General features: G+C 45.1%; 1 protein-coding gene across 9 annotated transcripts in view; it reads left to right on the forward strand.

Annotated features, from left to right (window-relative positions):
- The first annotated feature begins 6,758 nt into the window (after positions 1 to 6,758).
- DPF3 (double PHD fingers 3) overlaps positions 6,759 to 19,037 on the forward strand; it is a 166,962-nt gene continuing 154,683 nt past the window's right edge. For 7 of the 9 annotated variants that reach the window (XM_061997682.1, XM_061997688.1, XM_061997684.1 and 4 more), the window contains exon 1: positions 6,759 to 6,874. In XM_061997682.1, the coding sequence (XP_061853666.1) occupies positions 6,759 to 6,874 (116 nt within the window). The remainder of the gene's footprint in view (positions 6,875 to 19,037) is intronic. The other 2 variants (XM_061997685.1, XM_061997687.1) reach the window with 1 other exon arrangement.

Consider the following 19,037-nt stretch of genomic DNA (forward strand, 5'->3'; position numbering starts at 1 on the left):
CCTGACAGAAAAGCTGCTCCCACCCTTATTTAAAAAAACCCCAACCAAACAAGAAAACAAACCAAATAACCTCCCCAGAAACAATGCAGCACCCTTGGCAATGTTACTTCTGTGTAAGAGATTTTACCAATGTGTCTATCTCTGTTAAAAAGTATCAGCAAAATTATTCTGAAGAGGAGAATTCTAGCCTGAGAGCCTGTTTGAATTGGGGAAATTTGTGTTGGATTAGCTCCACAGGCGCAAATTGTTGGGGAGATTTGGAGGCAAGTAAATCAGCACTGGCTCCACTGTGACATTGACTGAAATAACTTACTCTAATAGATTCCTAGGATCAATTTTGTGTTACACCAGTACCACATGTGTCCCCTGAAGTTTTCAGTCATCAACTTTTAAGGCTAGGCTTGACCTAAACTGGTATTTTAGGCAGATCAGTCTGTACCTTTCAGTTATTTCCTTCCTTTAACAAAGTAAAGTGGTATGGGAAATGGCAAAACAATTTTGGGACACTTTTAAAGCTGTTTCTACTTAGCAGGATTTTAAAGCATAGCTAAACAAAAAGAGTCTTATTCTCCCCTTAGTTGCATTTTCCTCTGGTGTTTGGCCAATCAATGCAATAAAATGAGCTAGTGCCTTCTTATCCCACCAGTAATTCCAAACTGCTGTTTATGTGGCTGTTTTCCTTTTCACCTCAACCACCCCATCAGGTTTTATTTTTCTTACTCTGATTACAAAGTGGAAGATACTTTAAGTTACAGACTGTTTTGAAAATAACAGGGGAAAAAAACAGAAGGGAAAAAAAAGGAAGAAAAGCTACAATACTGAAAATCTTGGTGTTTATATGGAAGAAGGGGTGAAACTGTTGAAGATGTTGCTTAAATAACTTCAAAATATGAAAAATAAAAATATTTCACAAATAATATTAAACTAAAAAGTAATCAGGTGAGATGTTTTCTGGCTAAATTCAGTGTTTATGGTTTTTTAAAAAGAAGTCTGGTTTTGTTGTAAGCTGTGCAACTCCTGTATGTGCTCCAAAAGTAGTCTAGTTCTGATCATATTTGTTCTCTTGGTGTTATAAAGACCAAAATACACATTATGAACAAGAAAGCTTGAAAACTGAAAGAAAACAAGTCATTACTTTGAAGCTGTGTCTGGGTAGCTCACTTCTGTAAAAAGAAATTCTCCATGGTGGAGTCAGCAGATAGTCACAGTGAAATATTTGTTTCTTTCTTTGAGGTGGTCTCATCGGTAATGAAGGAGAGGTGAAGCTGTTCAAATCAACAGCAAAATTCAAAATTAACGCTCTCTTTGGATGAATGTGGCAGTTTATGTCTTTCTCAGTTGTTAATTTTCTCGGGTAGAGTGCTATTCATTACACTCAATCCAAATGTTAAACCTGTCTTAGAATCATAATTACAGTGTGTGTGCTCTGTGCTTATTAGAGATAAGATTGATTAGCAAGGTGTTACATTCTGTTTTCTACTCTGAGCAAGGGGAAGTCATATTGCTGCACTCTTAGGCCATCTTTGAAATCTGTGTTTAAGGATGGTTAAAACAGTATCTGGGCAGAAACCTCCAATTTCATCTACGGTTGTGATGAGGCACCTTTTTGGAAGGTCAAATCTGTCCATGTAATTATGTCCAAATCTATACGATCTGCTCCCTCTGAGATTCAAGGCACCTTAGAAACTCCCTCGCAGCCCTGTGCTAGGAATAGATGGAGACAGGAGACATGGCATTATCTCAGATGAATCAGGCTACCACCTCTGTGTTCCACTGATGGATGTAGATGTAGAAATAGTTTTCCCTACCTTTAATGCAGGGAGGAGTGAAAAGGAGTCCTAAAGGATTCACTTCTTTTCCTTTTGTTTTTTTCCCCAGCTAGTCACTCACTTAAGAAATAAGGCAGGCAGACCTGTCCAATCTAAATTGTAGCAGTGAGTCCCCTTACAGGAGGACAACCATAAGTCCTGTATGTGTGTTCTTCAGAGCATGTCTCTCTTATTAGAGCCTTTCCTCCTGTTACCGTGGTACTGCAGTGGCTACTGTAAAGACTTACATTCTTATGAGACAGTATGCTCATAAGGGGAAATTCCCCTTTGTGGAAATTGGAGAACAATCCATGATAACATATAGAGTATTCTAGCAACCACACTGAATAGATTTTCAGCAATTTGTTAAATCTGGGACAGTGTTGCACCAGAACCTGGAAGCTTAAACAACTTCTGTCACTACAAACTCTTGAAAACTTTAAATAGAGCCCTTGATGTACTCCTTAATACTAGAGGCTCCTCTAGTAGGTTAAAATGTATTTATTTTATTAGAACATTCTACTAAAAAATAAAAGGGCTTGAGTACAGACCTCGGCATAAGTGTAACTTGAGTGAGACATGATAAAAACTTGAGTAGGGAGTACGAAATGAAACCGTGGGAAGTCACAATCAGGCCAGAAATCGACATTAGCCTAAAGGCATCTAAAAATTGTTGCTATAGCTATTGAGGGGAGATTTTGTTTAAAAATAAATTAAAAATTGAGATCACCTTTTAAGAATGCAATTCCCAAAGTTGCAAAGAATGAATCCTTGGCACCAGTCTTTTAGCCTGTGTAGCTCCATAGTTATCTTTGTTATGCTGACCGCGTAGAATTTTTGGTGATGTGTCTGCAGAGGGCTGGTGTTGAGTCTGTAACATTGACACTCTGTTATCTTCCCCTCCTCTTTCAGCTAACCAACTATTGGTAAAGATCAAAGGATGTGAGGAGGAGGGCTGACAAGAAACAGTGTATGAGAGATGCCTGCACAGCTTTAAATAAATAAAAAGGGGTTACGACTTCAAATCTGTTGCAGGATATCTGTGCATGTGAGGCCCTGTGTTGCTGTAACAAGCTACAATACAGCACACAGAGCATGCTGTCCTGTTGAGACCTATAGGAATCTTGCCCTTTGAGTATTAAAGCATTTTAAGAACATAGTTGTGTATCGCTAGAAATAGTTGGGATTATTCAAGCTGAAAAATCCATGTAGCTTCTGGTAGACTAACAACTCTTTGTCTTTTATGTTTCCCTCCATAGCAAAATTAGATTTGTGGCCTTCAATGTCAGTATCTAGTTTCTTTCACTTTCCAATTCACAAGAGTTGAGGAATGTGTAAGTAAGAAGCTAACTTTCCCTCCCACCAGGAAAGAACAACTCTGCATTAAAATGTAATAAGATGAAAAGGAAAGGAGGCAATAAATACAGGGTAAAGAAGTTTTCACAGTGAAAGACAGTGAACCAAAACAAGGCTTTGCAGGAAGAGCAGGCGTATATTTGATACCTCACAGAAAGTATCAATGCACTTGCATTATGTAAATAGAACAAATATTTGAAGTGTAAGTGGATGAAGAGAGCAGCAGTAGGATCTATGAGACATGACACTTCCCAGTACGGTGAAAATGAATGACCCTGCTTTTCCTCTGTTTGGGTAGACACCAGTGCAGTTCTGTACCAGGGGCTGGAGGCGAGATGGTGGATTCTGCCTCCTGAAGCCTGGCTCACTAACCCCACAGAGACAGTGTGCTTAGGCCTTCTGTTAATGATGTAGATTTTACCCCAGCAGTTTTATGTCAAAACTTACCTTGTTTTTAAATCTAAATGTTGGCAACCTCTTGCTAAAAATATGCCTCCCTAGATTTTCTTATGCCAAATACTTTTGAAGTATTTATGTTTTCTTACAGCTTCCCTGTTATGCTTCAGGTGGATCTGAAGAAAACTGTCAGCTAAATGGGAATGTAAAGATCCTGGAGATGAAACTTAGTGGCTATGTAACTGAGTGTGTTTCAGATGTGTTGGTCTTGTAGGGTGTAAAACAACAGTAATACTGTTGTTCAATGACTTGTGGTACCCCTAAAAATCAGAGGGAAAGTCCCTAAAAATGCAGTTCTTAAAGGATGGACTGATGATAGACTGGTGTGCATGTGAAATGGAGGTAACTCTGGTGGGACAGACAAGTTGAAATAAGACAGGTTTGTGATGATCCCCTTACTTGCAAACACTGCATGTAAGAATTAGTTATGTAGCTCATTGCAAGTGAAATGCCATACCAATGCTCTGTGCCTTTTTTTTTTTTTGCCCAGCTAAAATGATAATCTAATTGTTGTGGAATTCTAAATGAAACAGTACATGAGAACAATACAGGCACATGAGCATGTGTCTTTGTTACCTCAGGTGAGACTTGCCACTGCTCTGATAGGGCAACTCTGTCCTTGGGCCTCCTGGAGATGCCACTGAGTGAGACAGTGCTGTTGACTGGTTCTCAGGGGTAGTATCATGAGGTCTGACTGGGAAAAGGGCCATCACCAATCCAAGGTCATCTGTGGCTGTCCTCACTGCTTGTTGCTGTTGTTGGTAGCTGATAAAGGCTCAATGTCTGAATAACAGAAGCAGCAAAGGAAGCACGTGTGGCTTAATCCCATTTTTGCAATACGCTCCCTGCCAAGCTGTGCTGAGAGCTCCTTGCCTGCAGAGCAGGAATGGGCCTATATGTCCAACCAAACAGGACCAGAGGGGCTCATTAAACTCCTAAAAATTTCCTTAAACAGTTTTGTTTTGTTTTTTAAATTCTCTGAAAATATCACCAGTTTGCATTAGAATCTTTCAGGGCTTTCTAGAACTTGGCTGAGTTTTGGTACCTTCTCTCAGGAGCACAAGTCTGCCTACAACTGTGCAGTGTGACACTGTCCTAGGCTCTTTTTTCTTTTGTGTGAAGCAAAGTTGCTATTGCTCATCCTAGGGTAAATGCTAAAATGTGGTGGTTGCATTAAGTGATTGTCATGGCAATAAAAAAAGTCAAACCAGAAATCCTTGTAGTAGTGAGATGTGATGTAGGTTGGTAATTTAGGGTCACAGTTCAGGTGTGTGCTAATCTGTTCAGTTCCTTGCAGTGTGTTAATCAACTGTGAGCTTACGAATACTCTACAGTTGATGGTTAGCTTTTCCTGGGAACAGTGAGAGAGTACTGAACAGGAGGGTCTGAGGTCACAGCCAATGTCACCTGGGCTACTACTGTATTCAATAATATAATGCAATATGATAATGGAAACATTCTTAAAGATTGCTTCCCAAAACTGTTTTTGGATAGATCACAGCATCTTGGCAACTCTCCATCTGACAGCTTATTTCTCTAACAGAAGGGCTTAGATTGCTCTGATAAACACCAGTGATGCCCTCCAGGGATGGATGCTTGGCACCGTACCTGGGTTGACCTGGTAGCTGGAGTAGGCAAAGGGTTTGACTTTTTGCAAACTTCTAATGAATCCTTAATGAATGGGAAGCTGCTGCATTGCTTTATTCTCTCTGTCTCACTGTAGGCAATCATTTCTTTGTCTTTCTGTTCTCCATCCCTCATCCTCTGCTGCCCCAGAATTAGAAAAAAATGTCAGACAATTGAGATAGATATTTTGGTTGTCTTCCCCTTTTAAAGTTGAGCCCACTAGTTCAGGCAGATTGTAATTTCTACCTGTGTTGACACCTGGATATCTCACAAACATAATTTCTTCCATACTTTTATTCATTAAGTTGTAAATCACGTTGTTTCTATGGCCTCCGTCTTTCACTATTTTTACAGCATTGTATTTTAACTGCTTTTAGTTGAGTTTCTTCTGGTTGTATAAATGCAAAGAATGAAGAAGCAAGCTGGAGTTTGGTGGTAGTTGAGTTGTGTTTCTTTTTTTTTTTTTTTTTTTAAAGGGGTAGAGGATGCCTGAAGGAAAGGCAAGAGCTCAGAGAGGGAGAGAAGTATTAGGTGGCCAAGCTTACGTTAATACCAGAGACGGAGGAAACTTCTCGGTTGGATTTTGCTCTAGTTGACACCTAATTTACACCAGTGCAATTTCGTGAACTTGAGTGGCTTTACTTCTGAGTGTGAGCTCAGGATTGGCATCTCTTAAATCACTTAGGTCATGCTCCAGAATTCGTTTGCAATCTCCTTTAATTAGTTGCAGGTAAGCCCAGACTTCCTGGAGTTTGATGCCTCCCCCCGATTTGGGCTCTGCCCCCGCACTGCCGCTCTCTCAGGGTCCGGGCTCCCACCGCGGGACTACACGCCCGGTGAAACGCGGGTCAGGGCTCTTCCCCCGCCTCTCCGTGTGCCGAAAGATGTGGGGAAGGGGGGCGGGGAGAGGCGGTTCCCGACGCTCCAGAAGTTGCTGTGGGGCGAGCCGGGCCGGGCGGTCGGTCCAGCAGCCGCGCGTTATGTAAGGGCGCAGGGGCTGCGGACCGGGATGACTGACAGGGCGAGGGAAATTCCTGGGGGAGGGGGGAGCTGCGCTGCCCTGGAGCCGCTGCCAGCGCCGGCGGCTCCCGGAGACCTGGCAGGGAGAGGAGCTCCGGAGAAAGGGAAGCAGGCGCGGGAAGGACGCTACCGGGGAGCGTGAGGGGCGAACGGGGCTGCGCGGGTTCGTTTCCCCGGCGGGGCACACCGCCTGGGACACGAGGGGCAGCGACGGCGGGGCGAAGGGTCAAAGAGAGAGCTCGGCTTTTCCTCCCCCGGCGCGCTTGTTAGGGCTGGAGCCGGAGAGGTGCGGGACAGCGCTCCCCCTGCCCACCCTCGCCCCCTCGATCGACCCCCGGCGCGGCGGCGGCCCCGCCGACGGACGCTGCCCCTTTAAGACCTGCTCGCAGCCAGTTCCACGGAGAGGGAGTGACCTCTGGGCTTTGACAGCTCCCCTAATAACTAGCAGAGCCCCGGCTCCGCCCTCGGCGCCCGATTGGTCGGCGGGCCGGTATGCCGCGCTGCCATTGGCTGGCCGCTTCCCCTGAGCGAACCTTTAGAACTCCGAGACACAATATTCTGTTACATTGTAGCAAAATGGCGACTGTCATTCACAACCCCCTGAAAGCGTAAGTAGGAATCAAAAATGTACATATTCCGCGTGGTTTAAATATGAAAAAAGGCGCCTTTCCGGCGCCGGCTGCCAGCCTGAGCCGGGTGCCGGCAGCCTCCCGGCGGGTCCCTCCTCCCGCCCTCCTTTCTGCCCCAGCGGCTCGCTCGTTTTTTTGTGCAACACATCCCCGCGGCTCGCGCCGAAATTAGCGAAGGGGAAAAAAAATTGTTGGGCTCGCGAGCCGGTTAATTGGAGCCCGAGCGCGGAGTTGGAGGGAGCGAGGGGGCGGAAAGGCGGCGGCGGCGGCGGGCTGCCCGCTGCTCCCGAAGCGCATCGCGGGGACGGCAACCGCGGCGTCCCGCGGGGGTGCGCGCACTTGACAGCGTCCTGCCCGCGCTGTCCCGCCGGGCTCTCCCCGCTGCCGCGCCGGGGCTCGGCGGGGCAAGGAGCGGTCCAGGGCAGCGGAGAGGGGAGAGTGTGTGTGTGCTCGGTGCGCGGTGCCTCCACGCTCCGGCCGCAGCTCGGAGTTGCCTTCGCAAATCTTTGCGGAGTTGGGATGTCTTGAGGAGGGGGAGAGAAGCGGCCCCCTCGCCTCTCGGCTGAGTGGCGACGGAGTGGCACGGGCTGTTGGAAAGCGAGGCAGTAGGGGCACTGCCGGCGCACCTCGGCAGTCCGTGCGGGAGAGAAGGAGCGAAAAGGAGAGGGAGGGAAGCAGACTTGCTTGAAATGAATGACTCGGGACTGCCGGTCGTAGATTTGGGGCAGGAAGTCCGGAGATCTGTTTTGCATATGACAGGCTTTCGCTTTTCGAAGTGGCAAAGAGTTGATTGTATTTCCATCTTGGCTACAAGCAGCCAAGGGCTGCCCGGACGGAATCTAACCCGCTGCCCACGGGGGACACTCGGAGCGGGCGGAGGGCATGAGGGGGCAGGTGCTTCTGCTGCGGAGATAACCCGGGATCCCCGGTCTGGAAAGAAGGCCGGGTGAAGACGGGGTCCACGGAAGCCGGTTGTCGTCTTCTGGATCGCGTCCTTTATTTTCCTTGTGGTCTGCAGCGCACGCCGTTAATCCCTGAAGGCATTAGGGAGAGTGGGATTTGGCACCGTATGTGGGGAGAGGAGCTGTCTTAACCTTTTTAAAACGACTTCTTTGCTAACGGGGGCAGCGCTCTTGCTATTAAAGCTGGGAAGCTGAGTACCTGGCGGTGACGCTTCGTTTGCACTTTCTGGCTGCGCTGAGTGGGTGTTTTTATACCTATGAGTTTTCAGAGATTAAATTAGGGCTGCGAGGTTTGGGGGGTTTTTTTCTTTATCTTTTTTTTTTTCCCTCGACTCACATCTCTTCGGCTGGAATCGGAAAAACACTTGAAGGTTTTTCCAGGGATTCCTGCCGCTGTCTGTCTGCGATCCGGAGGGAGAGGAAAGCCTCGAGCAGGGAAGGGGTGCTGACATGTTTATCAGCTCTCCTGCTCCGTCCTGGCAGAAAACCTTTGCTTTCACGTACCCGTCCTGTCGGTAGCACCTTATAAAAACCCGCGGGGAGACGGGAGCGCAGTTGTCCGAGGGTTCAACCGAGGCAGTCCGACTACCCTCGCGGGGGGGTGGCTGTGGGTGCGTGGGGCTGAACGTGCTCTGAAAACCCCGCGGAAGAGGCGGCGTGCCCCCTGTTTGGCGGCAGGTTCAATACTTGCGCGGGCGAGAGCAACTTCTCCCCGTGGCCCCTCTCGGGCGCGGGCAGCGCAGCGGCGGGGACCGGGAGACGCGCCGGGCGGGCAGCGCACCGGAGACCGGGAGCCGCACCGCGCGGGCAGCTCACCCGCGGTGGGAAAAGCCACTAGCGTTCGTGCCATTCGTGCGTGTTGCCGGTAGCGGGGAAGACCGAAGCCGGTGGCCTCTGGGGGGCAGTGGGCTCGGGGCGGCGGGCGGCCGGGGAGCGGAGACGGGACCTCGTCGCCTCGCCTCGCACTTGGTGACACCGAGGGGCTGTCGGCAGTCGCGGCGGATCTCCGGAGAGGGCGGATCCTGGCGAAGGGCTGCTTGCGCCGAAACGAACCGGGGGCCCGATCCCGCTTCTTCTAAAGTCGGCGAGGGCAGGATCAGGCCATTTATAATTAGCTCCCTTCTCCTCCCCTCGCCCCTGGGGGTGTGAGAGGAGGAAACAATAGACATCAAGTGCTGGTTTGGCTTTTCTCTGTATGCCTTTTAAAGTACTAATGCTATGTGGAGGAAACAGAATTGGTACTGGATGTCTGACACCATCTGCATTTTTTATTAACAACCTGTTTAATAAAACATTTTATAATTTTCACTTATTCTTTAAAGTTGCTGATCAGGAACAATACACATGTAAATAAATTATGCATAAGATAAATTAGGACAAAAGCAGTAGGACACATAGTAGGGGAAGGGACGAAGCACACTATTTTATCCTCATGTGTCCTTCCTGACAATGAAAAGGAGCTGAATGACATTTGCATTTCCTCTGTCTGCCTTTTGATTGTATCTCAAAACCCACAAACGCCCCCTACAGAAACTGGCCACACAAAGGTTTTGCTCTGAGATGGGGGACAATGTAGAGACTGAGAAATCCTAGCTCAGGTATCAGGCAGCTCCCTGTATGTACTTGAGCATTTAACTGTGTCCAATATCCAGTTTATCTCTGGCATTTGGACACATATGTGGTATTGTTTATGCTAGACTAGTCTCTCAGGGTAATGTATTCCAGTGTACCTGAGCATCTCTTGGAATATATTACATGGAATAACCCAGTGTGTGAAGCCCCTTACTAATGACTGGCACCTCCTGACCACTCAGCTTGCTTCTTTCTCTGTCTAGCGCTCTCTTCTCACTTTATGGTTCTCTTGTGGTACTTCCATCTCTTTGCTCTTCTCTCTTTCACTTTCTCTAGTGATCCAATCAACCTGACATGACTGCCAATTATTGCTGCTATTTAATACCTTGTTGTTTACCAACATGGTGCTCCAGGCAAAAACATCAGAGATCTAAGTTTAATACATCAGCCAGGGAAAGGCGTCAGGTGTCTGGATAAACCCATTCTTCTTCATCTGTAGAAAAGGCAGTATACAGACAGCTTTGATGAGACAGTGGTGGGGAAAATCAAATCCAGTGGTGGATTTGAAGTGGTGGATATGTTGACTTACGGTTTTTTTTTAACTAGTTTGTGTACTAAGTTCCATACTTTTTCTTTCCAACTTCTCCTTTCTGTATCTTAATATGAAGACATTTGAGAGGTGCAGTAGAATAAATACAAGCAGTTAAAAAGTATTCCGAGTTGCTTCGAATGTCAGTCAGAAGTCTCAATGGACTTTGTAAACATTAATTAATTAAACCTCTCAACACCTCTGTGAAGAAAGGATTATTACCTTTGTTTTATGGGTGGCTAAACTAGGACAAAGTGTTTTGGAATGTTTCTAATTCAAAGACCAAGTCTAGAATGCAGCCGTTCAACTTGAGTCTTTGTACCTAGTTGCATTTCCTTCTCTCTGCCTTATTAGGGGTGTGCATATGGTACCATAGGGCATTTGTCATGGTGTAAACCCAACTGATAACTAAGCCCCACACAGCCTCTTGTTCACTGCCCCCTCCCATGGGATCAGGGAGAGAAGCAGAAGGGTAAAAGTAAGAAAACTTGTAGGTTGAGATGAAGACACTTTAATAGGTAAAGCAAAAGCCACACATGGAAGGCCTTGACTCTGTGTGAGCACTACTTGGCAATAATGAAAACATCCCTGTGTTATCAACACTGTTTCCAGCACAAATCCAAAACATGGCCCCATACCAGCTACTGTGAAGAAAATTAACTCTATCCCAGCCAAAACCAGCTTGGCATTTGATGTAATTAAGACCTTGTAATTTACAAAGTCTTGTCTAGAAGCAGAGTTGGTTTCATCCCATCCCTTCTCTGTCTTTACTCCTACAGCTGGCTTTTATTTCAGGTTGTCAATTAAACATACTCCCTGGAATGTATATTCGGTCATCGCCTTTACTGCACATGAGATTCCCTTACGCCATATAGCTCTCTGCCTGGATGCTCAGCAGAGGAGCTGTTGCCTTGCAGTAGTTTGGCCTTGGAGTAGCGGTGCTGTTTCTCTCCTCTTCTTTTGTCTGGGAGAAAAGAAGGCCAACTCAGGTTCACCTTCCAGGCTAGGTGACTTGCATGTCGACCGTATTGTCAGATAACTTTGACATACCTGGGGACATTTATTCCCTGACAGGTGTTTGGGGACCAGATCATCAGTGCTAGAACTGACCTTATGAACCCTACCAGGACTGTTCTGTCTCTGTGTTCCCACTACAAGCACACAGCAGCAGTCAGTTTTTCAGTTGCTATACCTTTTCAGATGAAATTACCTTGATAGTCTGCTCTGACCTCTGGGCTGCCAAGTGGCCATCCTTGGGATGATAAATTCTGCAGCATGAGACACCAGTGAAGGAAAGGTCTGTGCTTGCCTCACTCTTTCATGTCGACAGCAGATCAGTGTGGGTCTTGTATGGCAAGAGTATTTCATCAGTGAGATCTCTGGCTTGGGTTCAAGCTGGAGACTCTTAAGTGGAAGGTCCCGTATCCTATTACTCATCCCTGAAACAGCCCCACATCCTGATTAAGTGCTGATGAAGACTGATTTTTCTCTGTTTGTTGTTTTGGATGTTGCTGCATAAGCATCTGGTTGCCGATTTTTAATACTGAAGTGTAAGTGTAATGTGCAGTGCTGCTTTCAGCAGGTGGAAGCAATGAAATAGATGGACAGTTAGGTTGCCAGTTCAGTGTTTACAAGTGATGTGGAGGTGATTTTAATGTGGCTTTGCAGAAGAGAATTTTCTTCTGCTTGACAGAACAGGGTTGTTGGGCACATTAAATCACATACCAAAATCTCTACAGCATTTTGAATGTGGCTCCGATGTGACTTAAAACCATAAATGAGCTCTAGTGTGACACATTTCAAACCAAAGTTGGCCGCGTGAAAACTGTATTCTCTGCATTTCAGCACCAATTTTCAGAGAAGATGAGGGATGAATGTTATTGCATTTACACAAGGAAACATAAGCTTAAAACCTGAGTTGTTGGAGGGCAGAGAAGCCAGATTAAGGAGGCCTGAGGATACACTGGTTTCGATATGAGAGTCTGATAAACGATGTGTTACCAGTTACAGCATTATGTCTGGTTCCAGGAGTCACTTGTGCGTTATTAGTTGTTGCAATGCTTCTGCAGGTGTGTTTTGTTTGTGTTCCAGCCTTTCACAGTCTGTCTAGTTGTGCAGATGCATGGATGTTTTATCACAAAATTGCTGCCGAAGAAAAAGTTTTAAGAACATATTATTTGTGGTGTGTGAAAGCGACACTGAACTGTCTGGGTTGTGCTGTAGAGGCCCAAAGGTATGATATTTTTTTTGAAGGGTGTAATGATTTCAAGGTAGGCACATGTCCAATGAACTGGGTGCATAATGCCTGTAAGATACAATTCACAACATCTGAGTGGGAATAGTTTACCCAGACCATGCGGAAGTGTGATACACAAAGCAAAATGGGGCTCTGTCTTCAGTCTTGAGTCATGGTGAAGGTACTATGGCTCATCCTTTGTGTGGCCTAATGAAAATTGATTTCACCCTCTGTTTTCCTAAAACTGGAAGTGTGCTATTGGGAGATTGCTCTCAAGCACAGACTTTGTCCATCTCGTGTATCTGTCTTCTACAATTTGTGACAGTTGGCTGTACCTCTGCTTTGCCAAAATGGAGCATTCCAATGCCCCCATTAGCTGTGAGCAAACTTCTCTTTTAGGGTTATCGTTTGTCAGTCTGGTGTTTCTCACTCACTCTGGTTTGTCTTTAATGTCAGAGCTGAATTTCTTTGCTTGGTAGATCAATTTTACAATCTTGGTATTTATTCTGGGCTCATCACTGTGTTTTCTGTATGTGATGTTGCCCTGAGCAAGAACCATTCCTGTATTGTTTATCCCCGAGGACTTGTAGGAATGGAATGAATCTGTTTCGGGAGCTGATGTTTTTCTCCTTTGGACAGACCGACCTCAGATCAGAGGATTCCCTTGCTGGGTTGACATACTCCCACGTGCTGAGAAGCAGCACCAAGGCAACATTGCTTAAGGCCTGTTCCGAGGGCTTCATTAGGACTGTGCTGCTCTTCTGGCTTTGCCTGGCAGTTTTGCCCTGGATGCAGAGACTGAGGCGTGTTAATCACTTCCTTAGCACAAATCCCAGTTTGAGCACAGGTTTGTTTCTTTTTAATCAATGCAATCTAAAAGAAAGCATACTTTTAAAATCCCCCTTTTTAACACAATTTTTCAGATGGAAGTCCTTCTTTGTTGTCTTCAAAAACTTCTCTGCAATTTGTGGAACAACAACACAGTGAATCAGTGCATGAGAAACACAGAGTGGTTTTCCTTTCTTTTTTGTTATTTCAAAAGATAAACCAGAACTGCCCAGAGTACTTTCACTGTCTTAAATTGATTGACATATAACACAAATATCATGAGTGCTTGAGTACTGAATGTTTAAAGTGCTTTTATATCTTTAATAGCTTAAATTATTAGGAGTATGATACTTTTTCTTTAAATGAAATTCTGTTCTATATGGTTTATTTCCCAGCAGAGCATATTTTAACCACAGATTCCCAGTTGATATCTCGGGGAAGAATAATGCAGTGTCTCAACTGCTGCTGGCAAATATCCTTCTTACACCCCCATCCCCTTCAGTATGGGAATAGCAGGAGTATGTCAGCATCTATCTCAGTTTTCAAGTTACCTGCTTGAGCTGAGTGCTGCCAGAGAATTGCGATTCCGGCCACATGGAAGGTTTTACTGGCAACCAAGCAACTGTCTGAGGGAAGGCTTCACAGGGAGTCAATGGAGCAGTGAGAGCTGAGCAGGGACTGGTACTGATGAGTGTGCACTAGGTGGCTGTGATCAGCAGCCTGTGCTTGCCAAATCCTGAGTCATTAATTTTGTGTTCTGCTGAGCTGTAGCTGAAAGAGAGAGTCCCCTACTTGGGTTGTTGATGGGGACACTGACTAAATCAACGTTCTTCTCCTGGTGAGAAAGGCTGGAAGTGATATTTAATATTGCAAGTACCTTGTGACAGAACCGGTCCGGCTTAACTGAACATCACGTCTCCATCCGTACATCCCCAAGAGCTGTATCAGTCTTTGACATTTGACAATGCTGTCCTTGCTTTCCTATAATTTCTATAAATTAATACAAAATGCCAACTGCAACACACATATGAAATCTTAGTATGCAAAAGAAAGGAAGCTCACATAACTTGTAGTTTCAGCTCCTTCTTTCTTCTCAGATTCCTCTTTGTGATACAAGGCCTCAGTTAAGATGACGTTCTAAAGTCTCTGCAGACACATGGCCTAACGCTTCCAGCCTTTTCATTCTCAAAAATCTAAATATGGTGCAAAGGAAAACCAGGTGCAGCACAGTGAAATAAGGCCCTGAGTTGGTTAATTCCAGCCTGCCCTACCGCATCAGCTGGCAGGGCTGATTTGATCTGATCAGATGTGGGCATGCTACTTCTGCCAAAACACAAAGTACAGTGCTTATGCTGCTTTTATGCTTTGAGTTGGCTTTGTGCTAGCCACTGGAAGACAGATTATGCCTGTTGGAACAAAATTTCCTCTTGAAAATGTTTTAAGTGCTTTTCATGTTATGGAAGAGTAAGTGAGCAGCAGTTCAGGGCTTCATGTCACATGGCTGGGAAATTTTTGGTCTGGTTCTAGAAACTTTGCAGTTTCTAGTGTTCCTATGGATCCACAGCTTAATGTGATGTAGTCACAGAGCTGGGAGAATCATAGAATCCTAGAATGGTGGGGGTTGGAAGGGATCTTTAGAGATCATCCCGTCCAACCCCCTTGCTAAAGCAGGTGCCACCTAGATCAGGTCACACAAGAACACATCCAGACAGGTTTTGAAAACGTCCATAGAAGGAGCCTCCTGGAGTTACAGCCCAGATAGTTCACTGTCCAGTGAAGAATGCTGTAGGGAAACTTAGGATGGAGACACAAAGTTACTGGTATTAGTAATGTCCATATTTCCATTTCCTTCAAGAACAATTCTGAAGACAGTCATCCATGGATTTGTGACTGTTGAAATATTTTGGTCCCAATAGTGTTTCACGAGAGACTGTTCAGTCGGTGACAGGAACAAATGTATTTTATGTTTATAATTACTTGAAAACCTATGAAATCTGAATAAGGAGTAATGGAAACAGCTGGTGATGGGAGAACTCTGCAGTGAGCTCTTTCTCCACAGGTATAGAGAAGTTCAGTTGCAACACTGAGATACTTTTACTACTGCTTAATTCATGTGTGACTGACCTTTTAATTTTTGGAAGGTGCTTTTCCATAAAGGACGTGCCCCTCTGTTAATTTGGGTAATGTTAGTCCTTGGTGATCAAATGGCATGTGGATGAAAGCATTGTTAATACCTTCCCAGGTACAATGGGTCCCTGAAGACTTCTCACTTCTCTCTCTTTTCCTGTGCTGACACAAATTAAGAACTCAATCAGGTTAGCTGGTGTTATGTTGATGGCAAACAGGCATTCCTGAGGTCAAAATCTAGCAAAAAAATATTGGTGGGTGAAATATGGGGAGAACCCTCCTCAGTTTCCTGTCACCATAGCTGATTTGGTTTTGTCAAGAGTCTGTCTCCCTTGCTTCCCAAATTCTTTCCCCCATTGACCTCTACAAGCACAGTGCTAGCTGTTGATTTATCAGGGCAGACTAGCTCAGTACTGTGTGGAGATTACTTTTAATTAACTCTCTTTGTTTTTTCCAACCTTCAGGGAGCAGCAACCCTATAATGATTTTAATATTTTATCTGGATTTATGTCCACTTTATGTGTTGTTTGTTGCTCTGTTTCCTCACGTTTTTCCTGAGTCATTTCCCCCATGCAGGATAAGGAGGAGGGTTTTTAATGGCTTCTGGACCAAACTCTCTATGATCTACCTTGGTGTTTTGGAGGAGGATGGGGAATATGAGGTGATGCATTTTGGTGCTATCTTGAAGCACGACTTGCTTCAGTGTTCTGTCTCCATGCATCAGGAGAGGCAGCTTTGCTTTGTGGCTGTAGCATGGCAGATCAGAGCCTACTGAATTAAATCTGACCTCTGGCTTGTTGAATGGCATAGGTAAGCTATGAGCTTATTTTCACACTCAGTTATGACTCTCATACTACTCAGGCTGAGTACAGGAGGCACTAATGTAATTACCTGTTGCTAAAATGCATTAGCTTCCTGTGCATGAGTACAAGTCTAAAGGAAGGCCTCTCTTTACCTGCAAAGGACCGCTTTTGCCTACTGTGAGTAGTTCTATGGAGTGAGATCTCTTCAGATGAGCAGAAAGCAGCTATTTCTTCCACCTGGAATTTTCTCTCTGTATCCTACAGTGATGAGGTTCCAGCATGAAAGAATTAGGAAAACTGTATGTTCTTTGTACTGTAAAGTATGTGGCACTTTGAGGCCAGAGCAGGGAAGTGCATTGTGATAATACTTGAAGTATCACAGTCCCTTCTATGGGATTATTTTCACAGTTCTTCTGATGGGAGGAATGGTAGGACTTGCTGAGGGTCACACTGGTCACACCATCAACCAGTGACAGAATTGGATGTTTAGAAGCCACATTGCTTTGCTGTCAGTGTTGGCTGTTAGACAGTGAGTAACGTGTCGAAAATGAATAGGAATTGGTAGTACTTGGCTAAGCTGAAAGAAAGGGTGTGGTGGAAGAGCAGGAAAATGAGTTAAGACTGCCTGGTTCTGATAGAAGTAACCAGTAAATATCACTCAACCATCCTTGCTGGCAGTGTCTTATGCCTGGAGCTGATAAAGGTATTGTTGGGGCACTAAAATTTTGCTCCAGAAGTGAACCAAGAGGCAAGTAGTTTTGCATTTCAGAATATACATGCTGTACACGAGACAGACTGTTCAGTGCAATCCATGCATGGAATTCAAAGTCACTGGTGTGAGAACAGTTTGACTCAATTTATTTTACGAGGCTACTCGTAACTATGTGTAGGTGTGTTGAAAGTCCCTTTGTTAAAATGGCAGAAGAAATGAAGATGTTCCCACATCTAGTCTTGGTGAGGAAAGTGGCTCTGAGACATTAGCTGAAAGGAACACAGTCTTGGATGCTACTTACCGAAATATTGGCAGTGCATCAATGCATAAGATCATCTATGTTACCTGGTCTGTGGTTTATGTTTGTGCCTTTCCTATTTTCTTCTGCAGTCCACTTAAAAACTGCTTGGGTGTATTTTTTTCCATGTTGTTGCTCTGATTCCATGATAACTAACTCCTGGCATGCTCATCTGACCGGATTGCAAATGTGTCTGCTTCAGGTATTCAGGTATTCATTCTGCTGAGTAGATCTGAAAGTAAATTCCCTCCTTCCCTATTATTAGCTTTCTAGTTTTGTTTCCACAACTAACTTATCCACAAAGTCCTAGGGTCAGGAGGGGCTTCCTCTCCTGATACATCTTCCAAACTCCTCACTGCTAAACACACACCATGCAAAGTCAAAACCTGGCTGGCCCTCCAAGGGCAATCTATTTCCCAAGCTGCTGTTTCCAGCTACCTTCTCCTCCATGCTCCCCTCAGAGGGGAAGAGGAGGAACAGATGAGGAGTGAGCAACTCTGCCTTTGGGAAAGGCTTTGACCTGAAAATGGATTGCAATTCCAGCCGAATGGTTCCTTCCCTTGGTAACAGAATTGCATGCCTGGGCTCTGAGCTCTTTGCATTAATTCCATCTCTGCTAAACTTTCCCAGTCAATTAACCATGTCCATCTCCTGCTCTAGCAGCCACATGTGCCTTTCCTGCTGCAGCAGGATTTTGGAACAGTAACTCCCTGCAGCCTTTGCTGCAGCAGTTTTCCTCCAACAGCTTCTCTCTAGCATGGTTATCAATCAGGACCTGTCAGGTTTTTCCCTCTGACACATCTATTTTCAGGGCTGTAGGACTTTGACCTTTTGCTTTTGTCTTTGTAAGTACTATTTTTTCAATAGGGCCCAGCACAAATGCTGAATGTTAGTTCTTCACACTGATACAAAAGCTGCATGAAAATTCTAGTCTTAAAGCAGGAGATTCTGCTAAACCTGGATATTCCTTTTGATTTCTGTCATTTTGTCTCCCTTGGGTTTTAATTTTACTTGTCAAAAAGGCCTCATTAAGCTGCCCAGTAGTTCTTATGTGGTGTTCCAGGCAGCATCCATGGTGCAGAGGTCTCCTCTGAGTAGCTGGCTAACAAGACTGGGTGAAAAAATAGCAAATCTTGGAGGCTGAAGTGTCTGGGAGATGCTCACCCATGAGGTTTGAAATAGACTACCTTTGCAGGGAATTCTGCACATGCCTCTGGAAGAACACTTCAGATGCTGGTACTAGTAGTTTCTTGGCAAAGCACTTGAGGGACCGTGACAATAGCTTGAACATTATTTTCCTGCATGTTGTATTAGCATCAAAGGCCAAATTGGGCTTGAGAGCCTCTTAAAGCAAGAGTCTATGGTTAATATCTTGAGTGTGTGGGCAAGCCTGGTCGTGTTTCTAGTGGGTAGGTACCTGTATCTTAAAGGCTGCCATCACAGTGGCACTAATTGGTTCCATTGTGGGTACTTTCAGATGAGAAGACAAAGACCAAATTGGCCACTGAGGCTCAATTAATAGAAGTGTAGCTTTAAAAGAGGGTTCCTGGGTCTTATGTCCAGTCCCCTGGTACCATGTCAGATAATCCCTTTCGTAAACTGAAAAGTCCTTGTCTGAAATCCCCACTTGGACTGTTTGTTCCCATTACTCCTCTTGGGAGGGTTCCAGAACCCACTGCTCTGATGGCTGGAAATAGCATTTTAATCCCTAGCCTAGCCTTTCTTGTGACTAGTTTATACCCATTTGTTCTGGTGCCAGCATGGAGTTGTTAGTTTAAATACTACTGCTCCCTCCATGTCTTCCTTTTCACTGTCATGTCTTTGTACTGCACCATTATGAGCACTCTCAGTCTTTGTTTTAATATACTAAACTGCACTCTCTTTCCCTTTCCATTGGCTGCTGGAGTATTTTTGTCTGCATTTTCCCTACTCTGACTTGGACTACTCACATTCACCTTTCTAGAGTGTGAGTAGATAGAATTGTACTCTGGTCCAGGTGAGATTTTGTCCTCTAC

Source organism: Colius striatus, chromosome 6 (genome assembly GCF_028858725.1).
Source record: "Colius striatus isolate bColStr4 chromosome 6, bColStr4.1.hap1, whole genome shotgun sequence".
In the NCBI taxonomy this organism is placed as follows: domain Eukaryota; kingdom Metazoa; phylum Chordata; class Aves; order Coliiformes; family Coliidae; genus Colius; species Colius striatus.